Source organism: Trachinotus anak, unplaced genomic scaffold, assembly GCF_046630095.1.
Source record: "Trachinotus anak isolate AG129_WGS33_773 ecotype Australia unplaced genomic scaffold, CSIRO_AGI_Tana_v1 ptg000008l, whole genome shotgun sequence".
Classification (NCBI taxonomy): domain Eukaryota; kingdom Metazoa; phylum Chordata; class Actinopteri; order Carangiformes; family Carangidae; genus Trachinotus; species Trachinotus anak.
In genome coordinates, this window is record NW_027273859.1 from 24857541 (window position 1) to 24882000 (window position 24460).

Sequence of the window (24460 nt, forward strand, 5' to 3'; positions counted from 1 at the left end):
AATCCTAATGACTGGTCGTAACCATGAGGTTTACATTTGTGATTTTGAGTGAAATGTCTGGACTGCTGGAAGGATTGCCTTTAAGAACATGAAGTTCACACCTTCATGTTCCCATCAGGATGAAATTACAATAACTTTGGTGACTATTCATCTCGTGCCTTATGGTAAATGGACTGCACTCATATAGCACTTTTTCTAGTCTGGGAACAGGCTGGGAAAAGATCTACAACATATTTTCTGTACACATTCAATGACTTAAGCTTCCTCGAGTGTGCTCTGTCCCTCCCTGTAGACAGACTCTGTGCTGCATTTCCAGGTCAGTCTGTTAGCAAGGTGGGAAGTTGCATAAAAAATTGTGCGACATTTTGTGAAATCACAACTGCTGCTCGCATGGGGATAACCGTCATGTCTCTTGTTGTCAGCTCGTACTCCCGCTCTGCGAGTTACTCAGCCGACCTGAGGCGACGAGGCAGCATGGCCAGCCTGAGCTCCAGAGGAAGCTACTCCAGATACAGTGATGACAGGTGAACTTCGCACCGTGTTTCAGCTGCTAGTGCCTCCTCCTTCGTGCTGTGAGAGAATATATATATATTTACATTGTTGGTACTTGCATTTTCACACAGTTATGTTTGCTTCCCAGAATACGAGACAGAAGAAGAACATCTAGCTCCAGAGAGACAGATGTGAAGCATGCACATAAGGTCAGCGGGAAGAGACGAAGACGCAAATCCTACTCTCCGATGAAGAAGAGGAGGAGAGACTCGCCCAGCCATCTGGAAGCACGCCGAATCACAAGGTACAGCTTTCCCAGCCTGATTATTTTTAAACACAGTATACAATTTTACGCCTAAAGGCATTAAAAAAAAAAATGCATCTCCGGTCCCACCCACCACCCCCTCATTTGGACATGTCCCCAGCCTGAAATTTTTCCCTCGTGTGGACGAGCTGTGTACCTTGAAATGGCATTTAGCCCGAGGATGAGATAATCGTCAGCTTTAAAGGAACCACAGGTGCTGAAGAAACAGATGGTGAACACCGGCAATCTGACTTGTAAAAAATAACAACAGCAGATTCTGTTACTTTTCTTTTCTTTCATTCTGATCTTTGAAAAAAAGACACTTACACTAAATTTACTATTTACACTAAAAAATATGCTCAGAAAAACACGTGACACAGAGAGATTACAAAAACACATTTTATGTAGTTATTGCTCCACTAATCTATATTGTTTTAATATTAACAGCTGCACTGTTCAATATTTGTACATTAATTATGGTCCATATGAGTGTGTGTAATACTGAAGGGGTCGATTGAAGTGACAGACATACATAAATTTGTCAGATTTGTGCAGTTCCACTCAGCTCTTATCTTTTCGCCTCTCCACAGTGCCAGGAAGCGACCCATCCCTTACTTCAGACCCAGTCCTTCCTCTAGTAGCCGGTCCACCAGCGTTTCCTCCTGGAGCAGCCTCTTCACCCGCAGCCGCAGTCGCAGCCCGATCCACAGCGTTAGCAGAAGCCGCAGCAGGAGCAGGAGCCGCAGCCGGAGCCACAGTTACTCCTCCTATAGGAGCTACAGTCGCAGTTCATCCTGGAACTCAATCTTTGGGACCCGCGGGCGCAGCCGGAGTCGTGGTTCGTTGCACAAACGTAACAAAACCAGACATTAAGTTTCCCGGAGAACATTAAGGGACTGAAACGCCGGCCGTGTTTCCACTTGAGAGCGAGGACAGTGGATGTTGGAGCAATCGACTGTGTGTGTCTCCGTGCTCCGCTTTGACGCTTCAGTGGAAATGTCCCAGCAGGGGACACGACCACGGTTTTCATGAGGCAGTCTTGTTCACTCTGCCCACAGAGACCGCTGGAGACTGAATGTCTTTTTGTCTGTTTGTTTTGTTCCTGTACTGCATCCTCTTGCATCAGCACTCACAATGGCCTGCGACTGTTCATCTCTCAGATATTTACAGTAGAAACTGCACATAAGAAAGAAACAATATCCCTCTATCTATCAACTAACATCTCCGTTCCTTTCTTTATGTCTGTGCACATCCCATTAAATTATTGTTTTAAATTAAGCTTTAAGATTATAAATGATATTTATTTTGAAATTAATGGTTCTTTTAAATGGTACATAATGAGAGTAATGAGAGTAATGAGAGTTCCCAATAAGGCTTTAAATGGCTTAAATTTTCTTGTAATATGCAAATGCAGATACACTGGTTAGCTACTTTGAGGCCAAGATTAACAGGTCGTCAAACATTTACCTTCCCATGTCAGTTAGGTGTGTCCTAGATTTTGCACCAAGAAGTGAGGTGCTGAGGTAACATTTGATCCAGCTGTTTACAAATGGCTTCGGAGGGATTGTTATCAGGAAGAAAGAAAAGGTTTGCTGCTCCGATCTCAGCACTTCACATGATGAAGAACAAACGCCTTTCCTCTGAAAAATGAAACGGAGAGGGCAGCCCGATGGCGAGCAAACTGCCTGTCAGCTCAAATGTCAAATTAATTTATCCTCTGATCAAGTGGAAAACAATTGAAATGTCAGTCCATGTAATACCACAGAGAGCAATCACAACACTACACAGGGGAGGGTGCAGGGGGATTTCTTTTGACTAAACGTTCATGGAGTCAGAGAAGTTTTTTCTTTCTTGACAGCTCATGAAGAATAAAACATGGAATAAATTTTCTGGTAAAGGTAAAGATTTTAATGCTTAAATAACATCTTGGGCTGTTACTACACTGTATATATCAGTCTGGTTTTTGTTTATTTGATTCTTTCAAAGCACAGGAAGAAAAAGCTGTACCTCATTTATTTGCCACCTGTTGAAAATAAGCCTGAACTTATGAACAGCACTGATTCTCGGTTTACTTGAATAATGTATTCTCACCAGAAAACTGGAACCAAACACATATATCAGCTGTATTATATCACAATGTAAGGCCATGTTTTGAATTGTGCAGCAGCACACATATTTATTACTTATTTAATATTTATTGACTTGTTGTCCCTCTCAGTAGTGGTCAATCTTTCTATGCAACACTGTCAATTTAGTTATAAAGACACTGCTGTAATTTATTCTTGGTTTGTTGTAAATTATTCCTTTGGCACCTAATTCACACATAACCCTCAAAGTGGAAGCAGATGTTCAAAAGACAGAGGAGCAAAAGCTGGAGCACCAGAAAAGATTCTTCCTGTCTGACCTTTTGTCTGAAGTGCTTTAAAAAAAAAGAAAAAAAAAAAAGTTTTTTTTGGGAAATACCTTAATTCGCTTTCTGGCCGAGCTTTTGCTGAGAAGATCGAAACCACGCTTGTTTTTGTTTGCTGAATATGAAGCTACAGACAACACCCTGCTAGCTTAGCTTAGCATGAAGCTTGGAAACAAGGGCCAAATTCAGAATATCCACTTGTTCGTGAGGCACACCAAAATGTCAATGATCAAGCCAGACCATCATGCATTGCGGCCTGTCTCATGAAAGTGCTTCATAAGAAGTCATCTCACCAACAGGCCGGCAGCTAACGTTAACCGTTGAGAGTAGCTACCTGGGGAGCATAATACTCCTAAGACGTCTTGAATGTGCAGTGGCTCGTCTCTTAGCTTTCAAAAATGATTATAAGAACATGTATCGGTGTCATATTTGGAAAAAAAACCAAAAAAAAACCCACAATCGGACAAAACGGTAAGAACTGACAAAAATAAAGTAGTCAGAGTAAAGACTCCTCTGTAGACACAAATTAAAACATACACTATACAAAGAAGATGCATATAAATTGCATGTCTTGGAAGATAGCATATACTTTAATATATGTGATGCAGATGCTCTGGCATTAGTTTTTGCAACAGAAATAATCATTACGGATGTCCTGCATATAATTATGTAGAAATTGAACCCCCTGGTGAGTCTTCTATGTAGCAAACTAATTGTGGTCTCACAGGGGTTGTGTTTCAGAAGCATAACCCCTGTGAGACCACAATTTGATGTTTTTAGTCTTCAGTTTTGGGCTGAATGAAGCAAATGGGATATGATGTGTTAATGCCGAGATTTTGAGCTGCTCTTTTCGTTTCGGCTGGCTCTTTACATCTGTTTACATTCTTTATGCTAAGCTAAGTTAGCCAGCTGCTGATCATAACTTCAAATATATTCATCACACAGACACGAAAGCGGCATCGATCTTCTCCTCTAATTCTACAAGGAAGCAAATAAGAATATTTCCCAAAATGTTAAACAACTGCTTAAAAGTTAATTTCAAGGCTGCTTTGACTCCAGAGTTTGAATCTGCTAAGTTTGAAACTTCCTCTCCACATAATTAAGAGTTATATTTCTCAATCATTTCAAATCCATCATCCTGTCTGTGTAACTGCTCCAGGCCTGACAGACTGCTCTCTATGCACTCAATGCTCTCAGCTTATTTCCCTGAATGTCAACTAAATTGGACGAATGAGGGAAATTTGACGCCGCAAGAGGAACGAACTTGGCACACGAGTCCTCCATAAACTATGAACTGATGATGACTCGTGTCACCCGGTGTTGAGGAGGTGCCGGTGGATGATTTGTGCAGTCATGTTGATAATCTTTCTAGATGGGCACTCAGGCCCAATGTCCCACCCCCCCACCCCCACCTCACAATGTAAAGTTTACATCAGTTCTTGTGCAAAACTATTTTAAATATGTAATTACTGTGGTGAAAATATGCATCTGCATTGTATGAATTATACAAAAAGGTGTGATTATTTGATTTACAGAATGTGACTTGGGGCTTTGTTGGATGTTAAAATGTTGGTGTGAATATGATGCATCGACCAGTGAAGTAGGCATCAATCAGTGGACTCTAGATGTATTTGTGTATAAGATCCCTCTGATCATGTCTTTTGTTATTTTTAAAACTCCAATAATAAGCTCATATAGCAATAGTGAGTCAGTGTTTCAGTGTTAAATTACGCATTCTCTCCTCTTTTTTCCACACATATCACAGAATCATATGATTTTTCTTACTGTCACATTTTTATCTTGCCTCAGTGTTAACTCCACATTGTGATAATGTTAATAATGTTTCACCTGGAAATTGAATTTGCCCCCCCCCCCCCCCCCCCCCCCATGAACCCATGAAATCACCCCCCTCCCCTTTCACTGCGTGTTCAGAATGAGCTATATATAAAAAAAAACATCATGTTCTGAATAAAGCGCCCCCGCAGTCTTGTTTTATGCTCTGGGAACACAGATGAAAACACTAGTGGCCATCTTCCTCTGAGGTGACTCCTTAGCTGCGGTGTTTTATCCGTGCTGTGACCTCAGCGCGTTTGCCATGAAGCTGTGCGTTATTTTCTATTAAAAAGCCAGTGAGTCACCCAGAGGAGGGAGCTCCAACTGTGTGTGACTGACATGTGGACTGTCACTTCATTTGGTAAAAGGGAGGCTGGTCTTTGGTCAGCTGTTGCGCCTACACTGTAAAAAAAAAAAAAAAAAAAGGATCCACATCAGTAAGTCATTTAATCTTGATTTAAACCTTTCCATATGTTTTGACCTGGACACACAGCTGATCGGTTCATTTAGAGTAGGCTACAAAAGGGGTTCTTTTATTCTTATGTTTATTAATTGTGAAATGGATGGGGGGTTTTTTTGCAGTGTGAACGCCCTCCAGATCCTCCCAGCACTTTCCCGTCACTTGCTCTGTGCAGACTCACCGTCTGGGAAATCGGGTCCAGTATAAAACCCGCCGCCAGAAGGAATTAGATCAGTTCACTTGAAGGTTTAAGAAAGTTGATGTCAGCTTCGGAGTTTGCGGTTGGATCAACAGGTGACTGATTGCGTAACGGTGATGCGCGTAATCCAAAAGAGATAAAGTTTTACCACACAGACGTAGGAGATTTCTGATTTTAAAAAAAGAGAAAAAACATTTTTGGTTTACGGTTTTGGTACAAAACGCTGAACTTTTCCCGGTTTTTGAACTCAGCTGGACATGGCAGAGGGAGACTTCTACGCCATGGGAAGCCGGCAGAGGTTTCCCAGGGATCCGTTTGGAGAGTCGCCCTTCAGGGAGCAGTCCCCGTTCAGGGATCAGATCGCGTCTCGGTTTATGGACGAAGACTTTGGGATCCCACCTTTCCCCGACGACCTGGCGATGGACTGGCCGGGCTGGGCTCGGCCGGGCCGGCTCAGCACCCGCCTCAGCTCCTCGCCCTTCAGCAGCACTTTACGCTCAGGTTTCCCCGCACGCCAGTCTGCGGGAGGCCCCCCGCTGTACACCAGCAGGTACGGGGAGCCCTCCTCCCGGAGCTCGCCCACCACCACCGGGGGGGAGCCCTGGAAAGTTTGCGTGAACGTCCACAGCTTCAAACCGGGGGAATTAAACGTGAAAACGAGAGACGGGTTTGTAGAAGTGTCAGGTGAGTCGGGATGTGAGGCGGAGGCGTGACTTTACGAGCAGGTTCATGCGGCAGCTACAGTCATTTGTGACCCCTGTGATCTCTTATGATCAGTGTCTGGAGGTCAAAGTGAACTCACTGACAACCATCAGTTCATACTGATTTGAGAAACAGTGATTTCAGCCTTATTTATAGAGCACATTTGAAAACAAGGCCTGCTGTCCATTTAAACACTGAGGTCATGTCTCTGAGAACTGAGGACTGAGCCTACTTTCTACAATTACATGGAGGAGGCACATGATATCTTTTCTAGGGAGACTCAGTCTTTAAACATGACCTTTTTTTGGCTAGAAATGTCATAAAATGTTATATTATTTTGTTAAATTACTTAATGTTGTGTTATTTTCTCAATAAGAAATGTATTACTGCCCATGTGTAAACAGCTTTGACACCTAAATTTAGTCACAGGAAATATAACTGAACAATTTTGGTATGTTTTAATACAGTTTTACATGCTTTTTTGTTTTTTTTGGTGGCTATGGTCCAACTTTTGTCTTGTGTGTGTAGGATTTCACTGAGGGAATTTGGATTCCTGAACTCATTATTTCCAAAACTTCTCACTACAGCACTGCTAATCCCTTCAATATCTTTTGTATGTTTATTCATTATTTCAACATATAATCGTATTTTGACAAAATGTGTTAAACAGACAAGACAAAGCAAAACATCATGAGAGACCTAACAACAAAACAACACCTTGCTAGGAAACTATCTCAGGATCTTCACGCTTATCTGGCCGAGGAATACCATCTCTTTCTCTTTGGCAGCAGATTTGAAGCAGTACAATGAAAGCCTCTGTGGCAGGCCTACAGTGTGGTCTCAGCAATAATGAGTCTTGATGTGGAAGAGCTGGACAGATTTTGGGTACTGGGACCCGCACGTTGGCAGGCAGATCCTCAAGCTTAGACACCTGTTTCAGATTCCTGGAGAATCATTCCCTCAGTCGCCCATGAGCTCGATTTAGATTTAAGGCAAGGCCCGTGACAACAGTCTCTGTTTACAATAAGACAAGCGGCTTGCTGCCATTAAACACTGGAGAGAATGTTCTGGAAATAGGACCTTGCTTTGACCCAGAAGGTTTTGTCTCTGCTGGTATCACGTTTGTGCGCCGTCACTTATCGTGGGAGTAAGTTGTAGTAGTTGCTTCCTGAAGTCGACGCTTCACAGGACGAAGCTGAATTCCAGGGATACCCGGGGCCGAGGAGGGCACAGAGGACAGCAGGCCCCCTGTACTCTTGAGTTTTTTATAAACACATTGTTGGTATGCCAGTTGGGTCATTCAGTCAGCGCCATGTTGGGCCTGTCTGCCACAGTGACTGGACCCTTGTTCTAAAAGTGTGATACGAGCATGTCTGAGGTGTTCAGTACATGAATTAACTAATCTTTAACAAGGAGACATCTGACACGGCCGTGACGTGCAGCATGTTTCTTTCTGGTTGAAAGCCTGCTGAGAGATGGTCAGCTCTACAGCCATCGTGTGACAGCTCACCCACTGACAGGCTTGGCTGGATTAACCCGGTAAAAGGCAAAAATTACCAATGGGTTCCTAATGATTAAACACAAATATCTGAGGACGGCATGTTCAGGCTAAAATGGGGCGTTAAGTTGCTCTTTAAAGGCCTAATCATTTCAGATGAAAGTCGCTGTAGTGGTGAATATCTCCAAGCAAATTTGCACTTGATCAAATGAACACAACCCAGATGACACACAATGACTGTGGGGCTTTCGTTGCCCCTACAGCAGAATGGTGCCTGCTGAGCTTTTACTCTTAAGAACAGAGACTGTTTGCAAATGACAATGTGCCGAGGACAGTTGGGTCAGTGAAGCATCCCATCTTTCATTAACCAAAATCTCTGTCTAAGGGACCACGAATCGTTGAACCTATACACTCAACCCGTGTTTGTATCACAGAGTGTATTATGTATTGTACAGTCAAAATCGCAATATGGCCAAATGGAATATCAAAATCACAGGAGCTGCAATTTTTGATTTTTTTTTTTTTTTTTGAAGTGAAACGTGTCACAATATAACATAAATGAAGAAGCTATATGCTGATGCTATAGAGATGTCTCAGCCAACAAATCATTTTCTCCGGATGTAAAAAAAAAATAAAAAATACTTGTTTGGTACCAAGACTCAACAAAAATAACATTTCATATTGTTGTCAGTATAAATGAAATGTAAAAATGACCTCGCCAGGTAAAATCATGACTCATATCACAATAACTGCCAGAATAATCACGATATGTTTTTTGGGGGGTTTATTTTTGCACCTCATTCAGCCCTATTATACACTTATCTTCTGTTTGTATCATAGACTATAAATAAAAAACATTTCTATCCTCCCTGACAATAACAATACATTTGTCCACAAGGGGACTTAACAAATCAAATAAGACATTCAGAACATGAAACAAGATAAAAACAGCAGTAACAATTAAATATATATATATATATATATTTATATATATCTAGTGGTCGTGGTCTGCTACTGTTCAGTCTTTCACCTCTTATACCTTTGTGGAAGTGGACCTGTCAAGCTGTATCCGGACTTTGCGTGAGATCAGGCTTCTGCCACTCCTTCCTGTATGTTCTGGTCATGCCCGACATTTTTTAAGGACATTCCCTCACGTGTGGAAAAGATCTCCCCCGAAGTGTTCCCCAACTCCCAGTCAGAGGTTGTAGCCTTGTCATTTCTAGTGGCCTGACACCTCATCCTCTGTTGATGGAAATCAACAGCAACCCAACCTCACACACAGTTAATTAAGTTAGAGAAGTTAAAGTACACCACGCTCGGAAATTCTACAAGATATGATGAGATATGGGGATACCTTGGTTGAGAGTTTAGAGGACTTAGCTCCTAACCCCCCTCATCCATTACGATAAGGCACCGTCTGCCATCTCTCCTCCCAGAACATACAGTATTACACAGAGCATCTGGAATTTGGCATCTCTGTCGTAAGAAGCACGAAAACAAGGAGAGGCAGCGCCTTGTTGGACAGCTCTCTCCAGCCTAACCTCTGTTATTCATGAAGTACCTCAGGAGAGAGCAGTTTTACGTCTGCAGTCACGGTGAGGTTTTCATAATCATCTCATGACTTCACTGGTGATCTTAGCTCAGCGCTCTCTGGAGCTTTAATTCCATCCACCACCTCTGGTGGAGTCCAGCACTTTCGACAGGCAGGGACGTCACTGTGGGGGTATAAGGTAGCGCATAGCCGAGCCTGGGGGTTGAGGGGTGGGGCAGGCCATGCTGCTGGCAGGGGCGTTGACATTTAGCAGCCCCAGAGCAGCTGCTAGCGAGCCCGAGAGATAGAACGGCCATAAACAGAGCTCAGGGAGGAATAGGTGGAAGAGGAGGGGGGGGCTTTCCAGGCCTAGCTGCTCTCCCCAACTTCAGACCAACATGTGCGATTGTCTTTCCACAGTGAGACCCATTTTTGGAAGCAACTAAAGGAATGAATGGGTGTTTCATCATTTCAGCATGTTCACAGCAACCCACCCTAGAGGTCTCACAGCAAAAACACTGCTGGGATTGAGCAATGGAGAACTGTGGGCGCAACATGAAATTAGTTTCAAACCTTTTTCATTTAAATCCCTACTAGAGCTGTTGGGATGGATTCAAAGAGCTGTACAGTAATATATGATTGTTGTCCTGTTCAAGTGGTGATAAGGACATTAATTTATAATCCATGACCTCGCTGAACCATTGCACAATGTTGAACTTCATCATAAATTCATGTAAAGTTACTCACTCTCTTACAGTATGTGCTGATGTCATTTTTTTTCTTTCCCCAAACAGGGAAACATGAAGAGAAGCAGGAAGAAGGAGGCATCGTGACAAAGAATTTCACAAAGAAGATACAGTGAGTATAACTTCAGTGACCTCTATTTATCACAGCTCTCTCTCTTTTTTTTTTGTTTTCTCGACTGGATTTCTGCACATTCTGGAGACAGAGGGTATATGTTTGACCATATATTCCAGATATAATGATTTATGATAATTTAGCTTTTTCTGCCAGAATAAAGTTGACTGTTTTTCCAGCCATTGAGCTCATATGATTCTCTGGTGGCTTTAATAGCTGTCGACTAATAGAAATATTACCAACATTAAGATTTTTATGGTGGCAGTGTTAAATTAAACTGGTCATTTTACTGTGTACCACTGTAATAGAATATTAGCTTAAGCCATTGTGCATATTATACATGAGAATGCTATAGAGCTGTGGTTCCCAACCAGGGAGGCAAGAAAATTACACTGCCAGGGTAGAAAATCTTTTTTTTTTTTTTTTAAACTAATCTTGGATGCATGAAATTCTGTTTATTTTCCCTGCATATTTTACCTTTTCAAACCTCTAAAAATTATTTGCATAAAATAGTCTGTGAGGGCAACAATGCTCTTCAACTGAGCCAGTCACAATACGCAGACATGGCTTCATATTAATGGGTCTTAAGTAAAAAAAAACAAAAACAAAAATAATCATTATAGCAAGTGAAGGTCCTGTTGTCTTTTCAAGCCACCCTCTCAGTAGCTTCAGCCAGACAAGGAATTCACAGCCAAGGTTTTTTTTCATCAGTCTTTTTAAAATGCTGAAATAATACACATTACACATTGTACTTTTCTGCCCATATTATATACATATTGTCCACAAATGGCTATCTACTGATTTTAAAGCCTTTTTTTGTGTATGATTCGAACATTTCCGATCTTATTGGTTTGATATTGAAAAAGACACTTTCTCCTCCTTCCCCCACAAATCTGACACCCACTGAAAGAAACAAACGCACCAGTTTTCACTGCGATTGGTTTATTCTCCTGCAAATTTCTGCACTCAGAAGGATTTAAAAGCTGTTGTTGCTCTGCTGCTTGTGTTATTAGTAGTCAGTAACAGCTCCAGAGAGGTTTTAAAAGGCTACATGACCAAGGCTCATGAGTATTTTTGTTTATTTATCTCTTCACAATGTAAAAGTCAATACTATGTCCACATGTCTCTCTTAAAATAGTTTTGAACAGCTGCGTCAGACTCATATCAGCTCTGAGTGGACAAACAACCCTCCAATCAAAACCTGTCAGCTACAAACTGTTGCCACTGACGAAAACAACACCTACAAACACTAGAATACTGAAGCAGGCACTACACAGATAAGTAGAGCAGTGTTCATGCTGTATGTTAAGGTTCCTCAACCTGCTGGGCTCCTCCGCCTCTGTCCCTTTTTAATTGGGCAGTGGGAGGGCTTGTAAGAGCAGCGCTAATCGCTGGTGCGGATCGCCGTCTCGCAGGCGCGTCACTCCAGCTCTGCTCATTTCCTGCAAGCTAATTGATTAGCAGTTGTGCTAGCCATGTTACACTGTCCATATCAAAATCCTTTTAATTGGGAAGCCTTCGGATCAGGCCTGTGCTCCTCAGCAGAGCATAACCCAAAACCAGTGACACCCTGAATATATAGTGGAGGGAGTGGTGGTGGAGGGAGGGGTCATATATAAATAACTGCCCTCAATACACAAATCCACCAGCTCTATGAAAGCAAGAGCAGCAGAGGGAGATAGAGATAGCTCGGAGTAGACATTCCTCTGCATGGTTAGTGTGGCTGAACTTTTATTTTTGATTCTGTTTTAACTTTTTTGTGTATAATAGAAATCAATTTTACTTGTGCATCACTTCTTAAAAAAGTGCTTTACCAAAGGCAGATAATTGAAAAAACTATAATTTGTTAAGAATTATAAATCAAGTTTTTTCACAGATAGACTTGATAAACCATGATGCACTGCAGCCAGAAATGTTTAACTGTGAGGCCTGTTTATTGTATCATTATTACCTCCATGTGAACAGATCCTTCAATTACCTAAAAGTAGCAACAACACAATCTAAAATCAGTTCCAAGTAAAAGGCCTGTGTTTAAAACTTCACTCAAATGAAATAGAGCTGAAATGATTGGGGAATTATTGATTAGTCAATCAACAAAAAAAATTATGGCAGTTATTTTGATAATTGGTTGATCTTTTAAGTAATTTTTCAAATAAAAACGCCAAAGACTGTGTAGTTTAAACGTTTCAGTTGTGAGGATTAGTGGCCATTCTTTCTCTTGTGTGATAATAAGCTGTTTGAAGATGTAATGGACATTTTTCACTTTATCAGAGAGTGTCTGATTAATCGGGCATGAAACTAATCATTAGTTGCAGCACTAAAGTGAAAGTACAGAAGGAACATCAGTGAGATGTAAAGTATCAGAAGTTCTCATTGTGCAGACTGGTTACCTTTCCCTGTGTAATATCATCATGTCATTATATTATTGGATTATTATCACTGATGCATTGACAAGCATGGAGCATTATAATGTAGCTGGTTAAACTTTAACTATCTGTTGGGAATTTAAATTCATAACTTTAATTCAATTGATTTATTTTATTTAATTTTATGACTTTAATCACAATTTTTAGTTCATTTTATGACCCAAACGTACAGGATGGATCACATTTAGAATCCTTTTCTGCAAAGTAACAAGTAACCAATGCTCTCAAATGGCATAAAAAGTACAAAATTATTTTCAGTTCAATAAACTTTATTTGTCCGTAGGGGGTAATTTAAAGGGCACATTTAGAGTAGACATTAATACACATACAAAATATACAAAAAAATAACAAACAACCAGTTCAAGACAAACTGCACGTTAAGAAAGACAAAAAGAACAACAATGGCATGACCAAAAAAAAACCAAAACATAAAGAAAATCATTAATGGTGCAAAACAAAACCTGTAATATTATAGTGAGAATGATAATAACATGGGAGAATGACATTACTAGTGCAAATAAATAAATAACTGTACAAATAAATAACTGACTGTACACATTTTGAAAAAAAAAAAGCGAGATACTTTCCATGCAATAAAAAAAACTATGTATATATATATATATATATATATATATATATATATATATATATATATATATATATATATACACACACACACACACACACATAGTATAGGTGCACATGTTTCACTCACTGTCATAGAGTATAAGTAGCACCAGTGCTTACTGGAGCACAGTTAAATGTTACTTCCCAGCACAGCAGCAACAGGAGCAGGAGAGACAGCAGATTAAGGGGAAGTATGTAGATGCTCCTGAGATGTAAACAGTTAATATAAGAAATAAAAAGATTAATCGGAAATGACCATAGATGATAACAGATTGATGAGTTTCAGGAAACAGGGCAACAAAAGTCAAGGAGAAATTTGTCATTTATTTACCAAAGATGCTGCTGTTCAATCAGCTCTGAGGTCAAAGGTAACTTTCTAACCTCAGGTCACAGAACTGTGACACAGTGTGCTCAGTCTGTGTGTGTGTGTGTGTGTGTGTGTGTGCGTGCGCGCGCGCAGCTTGTTATTCTGGAATCTCATGTCCTGCTTCTGTCTCTTCTCTCATGAGACACATGATATCACTCAGTCCACATGTTCGCCGTGTCTGGGTGTGTGGGAAGGAACATATGGGTCATATGTTTAACACACTCTCTCTCTCTCTCTCACACACACACACACACACACACGCGCACACACACACACACACACACACACACATATCTCCTGTCAGTCCTCGCTGTCCTGTCTCTCTCCGTCTCACCCTCTCTGCAGGGGAAAAGCATATTGGACAGTGTTTTGGCAGCTGCACAAAATCAATGTCTGAGATAAAATGTGCACTTGCTAGAGGTAAATAAACTCCCCAAGCTGGGCAGATAAGGTTTCTGCCAGAGTCCCACGTAATGGGCCGGCTGAGTGATTTGACTTTGTCAGAAGGAGAAACTTTGCTTCGCTGCAATTGGCTCTTTGAAGGAAGGTGGGGAGGCGGAGATACTGAAACGTGTAGGCATGTGTGTGGCTAGAGCTGGGAAAGCACCGACTTGCACCAACTGTAAATATTAGCTTTAAATTCACTTTTTCCTCAATATATTGGCCTAATATTCATTACACTAAACAGCAGATTAGCATTAGCCACGCTAGCGTCATGGCTCTACATATGGTCCAGACTGAAATATCTCAACAGATACGTGATGGATTGAAATTACTTACAGTTCATTCATGGTTGCAAGAGGATGAATCTTCAGATCCCCTGATATGACATCATCTCACCATGAGGTTAACAATAATGGTGTTGAGTGAAAAATCTCAACAAATATTGGACGGCTTGTACTGAAATTTGCTTTGCACATTCACGCCGCCCTCAGGATGTATTGTCATCACAGCGATGATCCCCTGACTTCCCATCTAGCACCACCATAAGGTTGAATGTTGTGAATATGTCAAAGTTACAGAGTTTTGTACAAACATTCATTGTTTCCAGAGGATGAATCCCTCCCACTGACCTGTGATCCCCTGAAGTGCCCCAAGTTTTATCAAATTTTTGTTATTTTTTCCTTGTTTTCCTTTGTGATGTTGGGCTAAGTCTGGAGGTTGTGGTTGAAGTGGACCATTAAAGCTCACTGAGATACTGTAAGTGATAGCTGACCTCACAAATAGACCTCTTTGTCTGTCTGCGTCTGCGAGGTGAGGTCTTCAGTCTCTTCTGACTTGTATTTCTCAGTGGAGTGGGAAGCCAGTGGAGAGTCCTCTCTAATTAAATGGAGGGTAGACGGACAGCCCCGTCCTCTGAACAGGGCAGCCTGGTGTTTATATTAACTCCCAAAGACACTTGGCTGCTCACACAGAAAACTCACAATCCCCATATTTGGCCACACTGCAGGCAGAGTTTGCCTGGATGTGTGTGTGTGTGTGTGTGTGTACCTCTGCAGCAGGTTTTGGAGGATTTTCATAACAAAATGATTGAAATTAAGCTTAAAATTAACTTTATAATTAAATGCCAATCTGTTTGATAGTCCAAGATCATAAAACATCATTGTTCCTGAAGTGTATATACAGTTTAATGACATGAAGCCCTCACAACCTGCAGCTCTGACTGATTTTCCGTCAACACTTTGTATTTTCCAGCAAGTTTTGGGAGCCAATTATTCCACTCTGCTCTGGAAAATACAACATTTTCAGCATGAGAAATGTCAAAGAATGACGTGCAGAGGCAAAAAAACAGAACATTAGCTGTTGCCTATATGACAGATGAGAACAGCAGATTAGGAAAGTACTGTATACGCAGACAGACACCCGCATTAAGTTGAATCAGGCTTCATTTTTGCAAAGCTCACACCAGGATCGACTGTGGTTTCTTTCCTTCCACTCTGTCGCAGTGCTGTAGGATTTTTAACGAAAGCTCCTGATGGTTTTCAGTTCATCTCCTGGGTGTGAGGTAGTTTTTGTGAGTGTAGAATGAGTCCTAGCCGAGAAGGACAGGGTGAGCGTTTTTAATAACAGTCTAAAATCCTGAGCCAAGACATCTCTTTTCTCTCCTCTACATGCAGCGCTAAAATCATCCGACTGGAGGCTGTGTACGGGTATTGACAAAGTGTCAATAAAAAAAAAAATTCCAGCATTTAACAGTGTTTGTGCAGCAGCTCTTACAGAGTCAAATGTCACAGGGTTTTTCATGACCTCCAAGAAGGAACTTAACTGTTTCTGGAGGCTGTTTCTCCTCACTGCTCTTCTGGTTTTGTTCCACCCACTTGGTGCTTTTAAACACACTGAACGCTCACAGCAGCTTACAGATTTTCCACCAAGTAAACTTCTGACACTACATTTCTATCCTTGCATAAAACACACTTTACACTCTTTCTCACCTGGCTTCTTCTCTGTTTGAGCAGGATCCCAGTAGATGTGGACCCTCTGACAGTCTTCGCCTCCTTGTCCCCCGAGGGCGTCCTCATCATCGAGGCTCGGCAGACGCCTCCGTATTACCTCTTCAGTAACGAGGGCTGCCAGAGTGGCGAAACGCAGGAGGTGGAGATCCCCAAACCCCAAGAGGCACCCATGGCCTAAACCCCGACCTTCTGGTTAACATGACAGATCACCCTGCACAATCAGTTACAAGTTTGATATGAAATTTGTGGCCTTCAGCTTCATGTTGTTACAAACCTGGAATTAAAATGTGTAAAATATACTAGGAGATATTTAAGTCGTGTCGTGCATGTTAAAGCTGCACCAGGCAAAACTTTAATGTAGAAAATCACACTTTTACAATGAACAGCCTTCTCTATGGAAAAAAGGTTTCTTCAGTGAACAGTTATTTCATGATTGATTCATTTGATGATTATTTTTTCAATTAATCACTTTGAAGATCAGAAAATTATGAAAATGTACCATCACTTTTCCAAAGTTTAAGATGATATCTTCAGATACCTTTTTTTATTGTTTGACTAAAATTGAAAAATCCAACGATGTTTCATTTAGTGGGATAGAAAAACAAAGATTCACAAAAGTTGAATTTTGGGCATTTTTAGATGATCAATCCACTTAAAATAGTTGCCAATTAATTTTCTATTTCAATTATTTCAATTCCGTTTCCCTTTTATTTAAATTTAAACCCAAACTTTATATGACCAGGACAAGCAGGACGCTTGACCTTGATCATCATCATCATCATCATCATCTTAATGCCTTCTTTAATTACGAAAAGATCGCAGACCAGCTGGTTTGGTGAACATGATTATGTCATCAACATTTAACTGATGTCACATTTCATGTTTTCTGGGTACTGAAGGTCAAAATGGAGCCCTCACTGTGTTAACTTGTCTTGTGCATCCTGAGCTTTTGGGCCACTGATGCATTTGAGGTCATAGCATTCTCAGTAAACAGTAAGTTAATATATGTCAACTACTAAAGAATCACATTTATATTTGTATTTGTATTCTGTAATTTCTCTGGTTTAAAAAAAATGATAAATGTGCCTTTATTTACTCGGGTGCCTTGACTTCCTTCAGTTCTACCACTGTTTATCTCTTTTAGTTAATGAATGTCACTTAAACTGACAAGAAACGCAGGTTTTGTAGCTTAGTAGAGGGTGAATTGTGTGCATTAATACTGTATTCTATACCAAAGTGTATTGTAAATATACTTTAATATGTACCAATTCATTATGAATATTAAACTGAAGTGTTCCAGGTTTTTGCAATATGGTTTGATTTTTTTTTTTCTTTTCTATTTGAGCATTCAGAAAGATTGCTGCATGATTGTTGGAACGGATAGGCTGACTTGTTTGCCAAAGACGTTTGTGTCCTGCCTTCTTTTCTGTTGATGTCTTTGTCTTGGCTGATGCAATAAAAACGTCCAGCCAATCTCTCAGTGTGTCTTAACATCTGTGTCTTTTATTGAGAACCGTGCCACTCACGGGCCTGGTTCCAGGGATCCGGGGAGCCCGTGGTGTTATTGTTGGATAACAGAAGGAATTGGGCAGCAGATTAGCGGAGGGCTTAGTGCTGGGTGAGAGTGGCACTGCTGTGTTCTGCAGAATGGGCCGAGCACAGCTAGGCGGCACTGCCAGTGCTTTTGAATGAGAGTGTGAAAATTGGTGCAGTTCCATTGCACATTGTGTGATGCAAAAATAATGTAATCACCTCTGTGTATGGGAATCAAGAGGGACGATCAGTTTGAATTCAAAAAGTTTCCAAACTGGAACAATACGGTGGAAACAACAAAAGGGCATACACAGTTTTGGCTGAGCAAAGGCGCTGCTCTGTGTGATACGCCAGCTCACATAAACCGTTGTATTTAATGGTATTAGATGATATGTGTGGAGTTGAGCTGCCACGGCAACAGCATAATTGGTATCGCGCTAGTCTCTCCATTGCCAAGTTACTCATGTAGAAGTGACTAATGCACAGCTGTGCAAACATATAGTTTCTCATTAATGTCGAAACCTTGTAGTTGAAACAGTGTGATAGTTAATTACTTTTTAAATGTTCCTCTTACATATTTACAGAGAAACTGTGAATATGACGCTCATCAATTTGACCACTTATTTATATACACCTGCAAATTCACACGTAGATAGTACACAGCTCAGGTGGAAATTGAGACGAGCTTAAAGCATGAAGAATAATGACACCAACACAGTTTATAACATTTTGATATGCTATTGCTTTATTGGAGCTCCAAAGACATTGTAGCTGTATGGCTGTTATATCTGTTGTCTAAAATGAATCTTTAGACTTAATGCAAGGCAAGCTATGCAGGCTGTTTTAGTGTTTTGCCAATATGTGATTTGCAACATTTTGGAGATACTGTGATTCTGTCTACTCAGTGCGTTCTTGTTTTATGTCAGGAGCCTCCAGCTCCTGGCTCAGGACCTCGCTCGGTGGACTTTTGCCCACCTCCGGCTCCTCGGGCTGGGTGATCTCCTCAGCAGCCTCCACTGAGCCTGCCTGGATCTCTACATCCACAGCTGGTTCTTCTTGTTCAGGCTGTTTGGACATGTCTGTATCTGGGCTTGCTTGGTTTTCTGGGGATTCATGGGGCTCAGAAGAATCTTGAAGACTCTCTGTGCCTTTGCCATCATCTGCAGGCGCTGAAGGGTGGGACTCTCCAGCTGGCTTTTCATGGATGTCCTCCTCCTCTTCCCTCCTCTCTTCATGCTGCTGAAGCCCAGCTGTGGCACTGCCAGGGTGGGCCTGATCACCATGGACCTCTAGTAGAGGCTCCTCCCCATGATCCTCAGCAGACTGAGACACTGGGGCCTCTGGTGCTGTGCTGCTATCTGGCTCTGTTTCAGGGGTTTCTTCTTTCAATTGTTCTTCTTCCTGTTCTCCAGTAGCCTCCATCTCCATCTGCATTGATCCATAAATATGTATAGAATAACAGTAATAAAATTAATTTAGTGATTTAAACATTGTATCTCATAGGTTTTTATAAGGTTTAAACATAAGCATAAAAACGAGAAGTTGCAAGTTAAGTTGTAGAGGCCGCTCATAAGCCTTGCAACTTTCAGACAAACAAGATATGATGCGTTAATTTGTGAGTCTAATGGATCCTATGAGACAGACTGTGTTACCTTCAGACAGAGCCAAGCTAACTGTTACCCCCAGTTTCCAGTCTTTATGCTATGCTAAGTGAGCAGCTGACAAGACATTTAGACTCTGTAGACATTAACAGGACACATTTATCTTTCTCTAACTCTCAACAAGAAAGTAAATAAGCATATGTATATGCAAAAAAGTCAAACTATAGCTTTAAAAGTCCCATATTTTACACTTCTCTGGTGTTGGCTGACTATTTTCTGATTTCAGGTAAACCTGCGAGGTTGGACGCTGGGTCCAGGTACTGGTGCTGGGCCTATAGCTTTGTTGTGACATCACAAAGTTATGGAAATCCTGAGATCCTACATCCCACATCCAGTCCTACATCTCAATTTCTACAATATGGGACCTTTAAATGTAAATAAACTTCCCAGTTATAATCACCTTTATGGGGATGATAATGGCGGCAGGAACAGAGGACTCAGGGACGGGAGCTTCCACAGTCAGGATACCATCAACAGAAAGTGTGGACATGATTTTGGCTGCATCAATTTCATCTGGGAGCCTGAAAGTGACAGGGTCATGTTTACAATGCCACTACAAACAATGTGCCAATGCTGCCAATACTGAACCTGATGTGGATAATATCTAATTTTTCAGCCCAGTGAGCATTTTAGAGATCAGATACTGCTGAAAACATCCCTCAGTGCTGCTTTCTTTGCTGCAGACTATCATTTAAAATAATTTAAACTGAGTATACTTCATCGCCCGCAGGTTACTATCGGTGTTTACTTTGCATACCTGTATTTCCTTGTAAAACATCTGGCAATAAATCCATGCTCGTCTGGCCTCTCCTCGTGTTTCCCTGGGGATGGATTACCGTTTATGAGGAAGAATGTGAGGACACACAGAGGAATGAAGCGACACAGAGAAACCACTCAACACAGAAATTAATTTCTGCCACAGAGCTGTGATTTTAATTTCCCCGGGCACATTATTTAAGCAGCTTTCTAATTTTGTTACATTCAGCTTCCTTTCCATCAGTGTTAAGTGTTTAAGGGGTTTATTCTGTGAACTGTGAGAGAACTCTATCTAGATAAATCTGTTACTCTTTGAGATAATAATGTTAGATAGATAAGATTATTAATGTTGTATTAAAAGTAGAAAATATCATGTGTGTAAAAGTAATTAGCAATGTTAATAAAGTGAACTTTTAGAGCTGTTTAATTAACAGAGCTGCGAGCCAGTGTTCTGTACCTCCGACCTCCAGGAATCCATCTTTGACGCTGAGACAAATCTCTGAGGGGGAGAAGTGAGCCACATCCAGGCTGACCCTCCACTTGTACTGCTCCTTACTAATCTCCTGGCTGGGATGATGCATCGACCCAGAGATGTAGGGCACAAACAGCGGAGCGGGTATGTACCCTGGCCAAGCACAGGCTGCCAAACTCCTCTGGAGCCAGTCCACATTCATCCACCGAGGGTCCCCTGGCTCCAGGAAAGGCGGCAGGCCAACATCCTGATTGAAAAGCCGGCTGGACTGCCACCATTTTCTCAGGGGGTACCAGGGGCCACCCCTGCCATACTCCCCACATGACAGCTCTGTTTTGGCCTCTTCACTCATGTTTCACGGAATAAAATTACACAGAACAAAAGAAAAAAACAAGGGGAGAAGATGAAAAACAGCAACCCTTTTTTGATGACACACAAGCAACTTTTGGACTGTCTGTCAACTCGCTGAAATTTCAGCAATTAAAATTGACTTAATGAGTGAGGGAATGATATAAGAAAGATTTGCCAAAGCTAAGTGTGGTGAGACAGAGAAATCTCTGAGGGGCTTTATATAATGCTCCTGTCTGATTTCGCACTTATTAAGCACTCATGTCGATCCCATGAGAAGGGTGTGTGGGCATGGGGTGATGGGTGCGGAGGGAAGGCCGCTACCTCTCGCTGGCCCGAAGAAGGCAGCAGACTAATTAGTTGTATTTATAACTTTTAAGGGCACGATGGCAAATAGCAAGCAGTTGGTTGAGACTAGTTTGTGTTTGAACTGTTGCATCTGTTGCCTGAAGACTGTTCTTCTCACATCCCAGTGAACTCTATTCTGTCAGTGGTGACTCGGCGTCACAGTCTTGTCATGAGCCAGTGATAGTGTCTCCTCCACCTGTGTTTCACCCCTCAAAGGACAGCGAGTGGTAACAGTTTGTGTGGAGCATGAAATACCTCTGCTACTGGCTGAGGAGGACAGAAAATGGTATTTTTTTGTGTTATCTGGAACGTTTCAGCAGTATGTGTGTGTATTGGGTGTACAAAGCTCTGTTCCACTCCATTTTTCTTTCGCTCAGCAGTTTCAACAGGATTATTATTGTTCCCTCTTTTATCAAGTGTGACAGACTTGTCAGTGCTTCATTTTTAGAGCTGTGTGCCCTGAGATTTTGGCATACTGTCCACTGGAGCACAAAAACAGATTGAACAGATGTTTCTGACACTTTGTGTGATGCCTCACCCACAGATTCTGTCTGTAGGATATACTGTGAGAGGTTAAATTGGGATTCTCTGATGCTGCTGCTGCTGCTGCTGGGGTCGCCTGAAAAATGGGTCCCTCTGGTTCAGTCATTAGAGAGTTCAATCCTGTTCACATTAGAGGCAACCATGGTGTAATACGGTGTTCATGCTGTTGTTTAAAACTAGTTTGAGAGGCTAAAATGAAATTTGAAAAATATGTTAAAATAAACAATGCTAAAATAAAAAAAAAATATATTTTTTTTAAGAATGGTTACTGTACAAGCAGATTATTATAAATTATGTCAGTTATTCTCATGTGAGTGCTGCACAGTCCCCAATGTGAATTATTAATTAGCCTTATAGAAAGAATTTTCAACTCTGGGACTATTGAAAGATACCACTCTTCATCATTGTTTACAGAAAGCAAGGACAGCTTAGTATATGCCTCCAGAAATAGAAAGTGAAGAGAAAATGGTGGTAAAATTATGGCTAATTATCTTCTAAAGTAAATAATACCACACTTGCATTCATATTAGTTGAACTAGCAAATAGTATTTTTAAAATCTGATTATACCCTTCATTTTCAGTTATCTCATTTTCTTTAATCTCATCTTTTCCTTGTGCACAGTGAGGTGAGGTTCCCTGATGGTGTGTGTGTGTGTGTGTGTGTGTGTGTGTGTGTGTGTGTGTGTGTGTGTGTGTGTGTGCAGGTTTTAAGCTAGTCCAATGTGTCCAGGCAAACACCAGGAGCTGATTTCACTGATTAGTTCCTCTTGTCTGGTTGTTAATTAGTGGCTCAAGTCAATCCAGCTCAGCAGAGTACTGGTATTTGTCTTTCCTGACATCTCCAAACTTTTTTTTCTTTTGTCTGCATCATAAAATGGATAATTGGTCACTGGGTGATTATCGTGTAATTTCTACAATTAGTAAGTTGAGAGCTTTCCAGGTTGATCTCGCAGCTGCATGGTCTGAAGAGATGAAGCATGAAAAGGTAGATTAATGGATTAAGGGGAAATTGCTATTGATTCTGCAACATTATCTTAATTTATTAATTTGGATGGAGTGCATGCAGTGATTTTGACAAACCCAAATATCACATAAGATTTGGCTTACTTCGGCCAACAGTGTAGTATATACAATGTATAGCAAAATGGCATATTTAGTTTTTTCTGAATATTTTGTCCTGGATTGTTAGTTTCATAACATCTATAATCCATGAGGTGAGTGCTATACTCTGTGGTTAATGTGGACAGGTTAATGTAACCAGGCAGGATTCACTGTCCATGTGTAAGACTCATAAGAAAGTGGATCAACATTAGAAGACAACAGGCCTTTTCCATGACAGACATTTTGACATGATAAATGTTTAAATTAATTTAGCTGCTTCAGGATCCTGGTGTTTTTCATGTTGTTTCGCTGTCACACTGTAGCTTACTGGGACACTTAAATTGACACTGGTGATGTTATTAAAGCTTATCCTACTACAGCCTAATTGTTTTGACTTAGTCATAGTAGGAAAACACAGGTGTAATTGGTGATGTTGAAATGATTGATATTCCATGTATTGGCTGTGTCACATTCAGGGTCTTGCCTGCGGTCTTATCGGTGAGGCTTAATTGAACAGAGCCATCATAAATTTATTAATTGCACTTGTGCTTTTCCAGTCAAGCTGTCTGCTGTGAAAGAGGCCAACAGTTTCAAAATCTTAAACGTCATCCATTCTCTTTGGGATCGATCGATATCTCACCTTCTTCATCTAACAAACGTTAGCATGACTAAATGAGTTTTAATTATCATTTCATTTGATTTTTAAAAGGCTTTTCTTCAAATATAATAACATGGCTGTTACAAACTGGGTATGGCTGCATTTTACTGCCCGACACAGGGAAAACTGAGTACAAGCTAGCAGGTGCAGCTAATCAGGGTTAAAGTTAAAACTAAAATTAAATTTATTTTTCCAAAGAATTAAGTAAAAAAAAAAAAAAAAAAAAAAAAATACTCGATGAGTTGATGTCTTATGTAGAATGTAGTTCTACATAATTAAATTAAGATGTAGCTTAATCCAAAAGAATAAAAATCTAGCTAACTAGCCACACTCTCGCTAAATGTTGCTAACTAGCATCATCTTTTTTAAGGTTTGCATACACTATTGTATATTGTCTATTTGTATAATAAGCCATTACATGATGAATGAAACTATTGAAAAGAATAAACTTTAAACTGTAAAACCCTCCTACATGTGGTTTGTGATATAAATGGGAATTTGTCAGGATGCCTCGCTTATCATACTAACTTTCATCCACCTGTTGCAATCCTTCATATTAAAATTGTTGGATTGTAAATGGATCTCACATAGAAAACAAGGGCCTCAAACATTCATAGCTGCAATTTGGCTGATTTTTTTTTTTTTATTGTGCATTATATAAACAGAGTGTCCACATACCTTTGGCCACACAGTGTTTTTTTTTTTTTGTTTACTTCCTGGTCGGCTGGATTTAATTTAGCGTTGCCATGGGAAACCGAGGTCACAGGCTAGTGGCAGGGCAAATATGCGTTTAAGTTTAGCGACTTCGTAAAAACGTATTTTACACACTTTAACTCATTAACGCCGTTTATTCACTCAGCGGATGTCACCTATCATGATT

The 24460-nt window shown here is 40.8% G+C and overlaps 4 protein-coding genes across 13 annotated transcripts in view; 3 read left to right on the forward strand and 1 right to left on the reverse strand.

Annotated features, from left to right (window-relative positions):
• The window catches only part of srrm4 (serine/arginine repetitive matrix 4), a 59143-nt gene extending 54147 nt beyond the window's left edge, over nucleotides 1-4996 (forward strand). The window contains exons 11-13 of the mRNA XM_071483732.1: nucleotides 423-524; nucleotides 641-796; nucleotides 1387-4996. Coding sequence (XP_071339833.1) covers nucleotides 423-524; nucleotides 641-796; nucleotides 1387-1669 — 541 coding nt within the window. The 3' untranslated portion in view covers nucleotides 1670-4996. The remainder of the gene's footprint in view (nucleotides 1-422; nucleotides 525-640; nucleotides 797-1386) is intronic.
• A 677-nt stretch (nucleotides 4997-5673) lies between these two features.
• On the forward strand, nucleotides 5674-17633 carry hspb8 (heat shock protein b8). Its single transcript, XM_071483737.1, has 4 exons — nucleotides 5674-5793; nucleotides 5950-6382; nucleotides 10224-10287; nucleotides 16164-17633. Exons 2-4 carry the CDS (start codon nucleotides 5956-5958, stop codon nucleotides 16336-16338), a joined length of 666 nt encoding a protein of 221 aa, XP_071339838.1. The 5' UTR covers nucleotides 5674-5793; nucleotides 5950-5955; the 3' UTR covers nucleotides 16339-17633.
• LOC139624537 (heat shock protein beta-1) lies at nucleotides 17455-24350 on the reverse strand. Of its 2 annotated transcripts, XM_071483735.1 has the most exons (5): nucleotides 24259-24350; nucleotides 20568-20924; nucleotides 20112-20175; nucleotides 19755-19875; nucleotides 17455-19121 (listed from the first exon to the last, which is right to left on the reverse strand). In XM_071483735.1, the coding sequence occupies exons 2-5, from the start codon at nucleotides 20782-20784 to the stop codon at nucleotides 18591-18593; spliced, it is 933 nt and encodes a 310-aa protein (XP_071339836.1). In that variant the 5' UTR covers nucleotides 20785-20924; nucleotides 24259-24350; the 3' UTR covers nucleotides 17455-18590. The 2 variants fall into 2 exon arrangements, with proteins under 2 accessions (XP_071339836.1, XP_071339835.1); XM_071483734.1 differs by lacking the exon at nucleotides 24259-24350 and having other exon boundaries at nucleotides 20568-22453.
• LOC139624533 (coiled-coil domain-containing protein 60-like) overlaps nucleotides 22588-24460 on the forward strand; it is a 66586-nt gene continuing 64713 nt past the window's right edge. For 7 of the 9 annotated variants that reach the window (XM_071483727.1, XM_071483721.1, XM_071483723.1 and 4 more), the window contains exon 1: nucleotides 22647-22806. In XM_071483727.1, coding sequence (XP_071339828.1) covers nucleotides 22696-22806 — 111 coding nt within the window. In that variant the 5' untranslated portion in view covers nucleotides 22647-22695. The other 2 variants (XM_071483731.1, XM_071483728.1) reach the window with 2 other exon arrangements.